The sequence below is a fragment of the Lethenteron reissneri genome, chromosome 58 (genome assembly GCF_015708825.2).
Source record: "Lethenteron reissneri isolate LAM-NWPU_2019-01 chromosome 58, ASM1570882v1, whole genome shotgun sequence".
In the NCBI taxonomy this organism is placed as follows: domain Eukaryota; kingdom Metazoa; phylum Chordata; class Hyperoartia; order Petromyzontiformes; family Petromyzontidae; genus Lethenteron; species Lethenteron reissneri.
In genome coordinates, this window is record NC_083836.1 from 8,646,453 (window position 1) to 8,651,969 (window position 5,517).

Below are 5,517 nucleotides of genomic sequence, written 5' to 3' on the forward strand. Positions count from 1 at the left end.
GCGATGGGAGCGATGGGAGGGATGGGAGGGATGGGAGGGACCTTGGGAGGGATGGGAGAGATGGGAGGGATGGAAGGGATGGGAGGGATGGGAGCGATGGGAGCGATGGGAGCGATGGGAGCGATGGGAGGGATGGGAGCGATGGGAGGGATGGGAGCGATGGGAGCGATGGGAGGGATGGGAGGGATGGGAGTGATGGGAGGGATGGGAGTGATGGGAGCGATGGGAGGGATGGGAGGGATGGGCGTGATGGGTGCGATGGGAGGGATGGATGCGATGGGAGTGATGGGAGCGATGGGAGCGATGGGAGGGATGGGAGGGATGGCAAGGATGGGAGCGATGGGAGCGATGGGTGCGATGGGAGTGATGGGAGCGATGGGAGGGATGGGAGGGATGGGAGTGATGGGAGCGATGGGAGGGATGGGAGCGATGGGAGCGATGGGAGCGATGGGAGCGATGAGAGGGATGGGAGGGATGGGAGCGATGGGAGCGATGGGAGCGATTGGAGCGATGGGAGCGATGGGAGGGATGGGAGCGATGGGAGCGATGGGAGGGATGGGTGCGATGGGAGTGATGGGAGCGATGGGAGGGATGGGAGCGATGGGAGGGATGGGAGCGATGGGAGCGATGGGAGGGATGGGAGCGATGTTAGTGATGGGTGGGATGGGCTGTTGGAAGGGTGATTTTTGCAGTGTTGTGTCTTAAGAGCCAGCAAAGGGTTAATGCTTTATCACAACGGTTCTCATGTTGGGCGTACGGTAATGAAAATATCCGAGTTCTCATCGCACCGTCTCTGTGTCTGTGTGCACGTTATCACACTGGGCACCCTGCACATTGTCGGTTTCATGTTTACCTAATGGCATCGTTCTGTCAAGAGAGAGACGCCGAGATTTCAGCGTTCACCTTTTTGAGACGACTTCAATAGTTTTAGCTTTTTCACTGCAATGACCGAAGAAGGCGATCCTGGAGCGACGACAGTGTGCCGCGGTTGTTGCATCCATAGCGGACTGTGGGCCGGGTCGTGGCTGGCTGACTTTCCTTACTGACACGGCAGGCTGCCCTGCTTTGTACGCACTCACACACCTGTCCCGAGGTTGCGTAAATGTCTCGTCTCATTTAATTTATAACTGTGCCGAGATGAGTCCGAGATTAAACTGCCCGAGCCGCTGCACGGCTGTTTACTATTGAACATCGTTTCATGTTTGTGCCATATATTATATCTCTCGTGTGATACATGTGTTGTTCTTCTGATTTCTTACTTGCCTTTCATTGCTGAAAATAGTTTTTTACTTTTGTCGTTTTGGTGTCCCGGGTCACTATAAATGCGACTCCTAAATCTTGGTTATCAAGAGTTATTACCTGGGTTACACAACATAACCTAGATACTTGGATTGGGGGCTGCCTAAATGTTTTTTTTAAGCCTGGAGGAGATTGCTTGATGATTCCTCCTCCCACCACGTGTGGGCCTGCACGTGCTTAAATTTTCCCCCATTTCAATAATAATTTTAAACATAATTGATTAAAGTAATTTTAATTTTGAACCATGTTCTCTTTATATAAAAGCAGTGATTTAAATATTTAAAGAAAACAAAGCTGCAAATGCAATCCTTTAAACAAAGTTAAGTTAATACAAATATTTTTAAAAAATTACACGTTTATTAAGTTACCTTTCCTGCCGATATTAAGAATATGTTCACACTTTTATGGGGGTAGTGGGGTGATGGAGGGAGAGGTAAGAAGATTCACTCCATGGTGCTGGTGGAGCTTCTTCAGGACACTCAATTCACTCCTAGCACGTGAAGCGAAACGTCGGACGTCACGCCGAACAAGGCGCGGCGGCACAACCTGGACATCGCACCGGGGATCTGTGGCACCGCGTGGGCGCCCTGGACAGGGCTGCTCGCAGTTTCGAGCGCCTCCACAACTGCACGGGAGCGGCCCCTGGGACCAATCACCCCCGGTGCCAGCCCGGCCTGTGGAGTTGCTATTTTTAACCTCCGGCTGGCAATGATGCCACCGCTGGCCGCTGGGAAACTATTGTGCCAGAGATCCACGGAGGGTGGGATGGGGAGGGGGGAGATGTTAACTACTGGACATCTGTGGAAACGAGCATTATAGCTCATCGGATTCCTCCTCCAATATAAATCAATATTCTCGATCCCGACCCTGACGCCTGCTGTATATTTGGGAGTTTGTGTGCTCTCCCTCCCCGTGGTCGCGTGGATTTTTCTCCGGATTCTCCGCTTTTTCCCTCCACATTTAGTATCAACATCACACGTTTAAGAGTCTTTGACTGCGATAAATGTTCACACAATAAGCCCTTGCGCTCAGCGTGCGCACTTATTACCATTCCCAATACGCGTCGCCTGGATGCGTATTATCGATAATCTAACGTGGCTGTCGGATGGACTATGAGCATAATCGATACAATAGACACTTCGATTCAGGTTGCACAAGACCATATATTGGCAGAGAAGCGCCCCTACAGGCAACGCCACGCCCACTATATGTTCTGTAAATGAACGTCATTATGAAACAGCGTTATAAGAGGTAGCGTTATATACGAGGTATGGCTGGTACGTATATATTGTGTTATTGTTCTGCTGTATTTCCCGGAGAATAATCTTCACATTTAATTAATTCTGACTCACAGCTGTCACTGATCAACTTCAAACTATTTTGGGAGTGCAGCCAAGGTTAATTTACAAAACGGGGATTTGTTTTGTACCTTATTGAATAAAATTATAATGACTTGCAACGGATGTATACACCCTTATTATCATTTGAAACTGTAAATTCAGTTCATAAACATGTTCATGTATGAATATTTTAATAAAGATTATGGTCGGAGTTGTAAAGTATTTGTTTTAAATGTTGGTTTTACACTGCACACAGATTTTAGATTTAGTTTTATTTGCATGACGCAGTGAGCTTATAATAGCTAACTTGGCAACAGGCTAAACCAGGATATATTTCTCAGCCTGGATCTATTAATATAATTGTGCAGTTCATTGTATTAAGGTTCAGCACAATACATGCACCAGATCTGGGTACGATGTTTGTCTGCCACCCAAACACCGATACCAATTCCTCCCGGACTGTCTGAGTCAAACCTGGAACAGGTGGAAACTGACTACACGTGTGCTTGGGATTCAACTTTAGCGAGAGGAGTATAGAGGGGGGGAAACCTCCAAGGAGCTGACTTCTGTGGGCTCTCTTGGAGATGGGTCTCTAGCAGACATTCGTTTCATTAGCCGTGTCGAGTCTGCAGACCAATCTTTTTGGACTTCACGTCAATCGGCAAGATCGTGAAACCTCTCTGGAAAAGGTTCGCGATGGCTTTTCTCAACTCGGTTATGCGAAATCCAAAGATGATGACATTGACCGCCATCGGAACGATTATTGAGAGCTCGATGACATAGTTCACGCTCTTATTCCCGGTGCCACTGTCGCTGGACCGATTTAACCTCCCTCGGACGATCATGGTTAGCAGAGAAATAAAGTAAATCGAGGTCACTAGCAGCTGCGTTACGAGCGTCTCCTTGGCTTTCTTACTTAGCGCGGGCGAGCTTGGTTTTGTGAACTCTAGGCAGACCCTGATGAAAGTGTACATCAAAATCAGTGGAGGCAGCCCAATAAACATAACGATACACGCTGACAAAAGCATCCTGGTTCTGGTCGTATCAGAAACGGATAAGTTGACGATGTATATCGAGTAACAAAAAGCACTGTCAATGCTCCTGTCGCCCTCCTTCATCTGCAAGCTCAGCGTGTACACAAGTATGGCCACGCAGGCGGCGACCGTGGAAAGCCAGGCCAGGATTATGATGTACACGGAGCGCTTCAGCGGGAGGATCGCGTGGTAGCGCAGAGGCTTACAGATGGCCAGGTATCGGTCGGTTGAGATGAACGACAGGGAGAGCGATTCGGCGACGACAAACAGGTTGATGCAGAAGGCCTGACCCATGCAGCCCACGTACGAAATGTCGCTGCAGCCGCTCGCCAGGATTTGCAGCTGTTTGGGGATGATGGTCGCGCTGCCTACGATGTCCGCCACTGCCAGGTAGCACAGGAACATGTGCATCGGCTTGTGCAGCTCTCGGCTGAGCACCACCGCGATGAGAATGACGAAGTTCGACACGAGGATGAAGAGGAAGCACAAATGCAGCGCGCTAAATATGAGCCAGCTCGCCTCGCGAGAGATGTCTAAAGTGTTGAGCGCAATCGACGACGACGAAGAGCTTCCGTTTTCCATCGCTCGGAGCTGTTTGTCGGCAGCGTTCGATACTAAATCTAGCAACACCGTCGACATTGCGGTTGTTCAATGTTAGTCGGCGTTCGTGTACCCTGCATTGCACACGATAAAGTTCACACGTTAAAAAATAAGTGCTATATTCGGACTCTTAATATGAATGCTGCAGATTATCGGTTGCTTTCATTTATTGCCAGGCGTTTACTCGCATCAGAATCTTTGGGACCTTTCTTGGCGGCATCAAATTATAGGTTTCAAAGACAATGCACACATATATATATTACCGGAGAATGTTTTTGGCTGCATGTTCATCACAAGTACGTGTTCTTAATGCAGACCTGATTCCTTGCGAAAGGTTTCTATTTTGTGGTTGAACATCTTAACACCTATTTTATTGCCAGAAAGGGTAACACCTATTCGTATACTTCTAATCAGCTTTTTTTCCACAGATGTCCAGTCGGGGTGGGTCAGAACGTTACAACAAATTATATTTTAAAAAAAACACGATAGGAGTGCAATGTATAGAAAAGGTAAACAAATCACGAACAAAAAAAATATTACGAAAAATATCTTAACAGGTACAGCCCACTGAGCTATTAGCTTATTATTTAGAAGCCACCTGGCCACAAATAATAGCTAAACGAAGTGGTTTATCAACCGGTCTAAGGCAAAATAAATGCTGGACTTCGACTTGTACTAAAATGTAATCTTGATTTGAAGCTTTCGTGACTGCAGGAATCTAACCTCTTTGGTTCTTTCGGTAAAGTCACGTAGGTAGAAAATAAATCACGTTTCGGGCGCAACACAAGCGTCCGTCATCACCTGATCACCTGATGATGGACGCTTGTGTTGCGCCCGAAACGTCGTGATTTATTTTATACCTACGTGACTTTACCGAAAGAACCAAAGAGCACGAAAATGTAATGTTTGTTAAATCATAAAGAACCAGCGTCACATACCTCGCTCTCTCAGTCCCATCCAGCGGAGTGCCCCCACGGCAGCGACGACGAGTCTCTTTATATACACGCGCGCGCCCGTGGGTGGGCGGGCGCGGTCTGCGCGCGCGGGTGCGCGCGCGACGCGTCCGCTCATGACAAAGGCAACTCGCGCGAGACTCGGCGCTCGGGGGCTATCGTCTTAGGACGTCATTAGCGTCGAGCGGTCAGCGAGGGAGCACGCGGAGACTTCCCCGCCCTCCCGCGGCATCGACCCGTGTCGACGGACGCTTTGCTCGTTCGGAGGGTGTGGTGACGCACCAGCCCATC

At 48.8% G+C, this 5,517-nt stretch overlaps 1 protein-coding gene across 1 annotated transcript; it reads right to left on the bottom strand.

Annotated features, from left to right (window-relative positions):
• Positions 1 to 1,700: 1,700 nt before the first annotated feature.
• On the bottom strand, positions 1,701 to 5,226 carry LOC133357602 (olfactory receptor 7A40-like). The gene is made up of 2 exons (XM_061575622.1): positions 5,212 to 5,226; positions 1,701 to 4,347 (listed from the first exon to the last, which is right to left on the bottom strand). Exon 2 carries the CDS (start codon positions 4,310 to 4,312, stop codon positions 3,251 to 3,253), a length of 1,062 nt encoding a protein of 353 aa, XP_061431606.1. The 5' UTR covers positions 4,313 to 4,347; positions 5,212 to 5,226; the 3' UTR covers positions 1,701 to 3,250.
• Positions 5,227 to 5,517: the final 291 nt, after the last annotated feature.

Bases quoted from the DNA above. Each gene is read 5' to 3' on its own strand.
- LOC133357602 (XM_061575622.1), bottom strand. From the start codon at position 4,312: ATGTCGACGGTGTTGCTAGATTTAGTATCGAACGCTGCCGACAAACAG.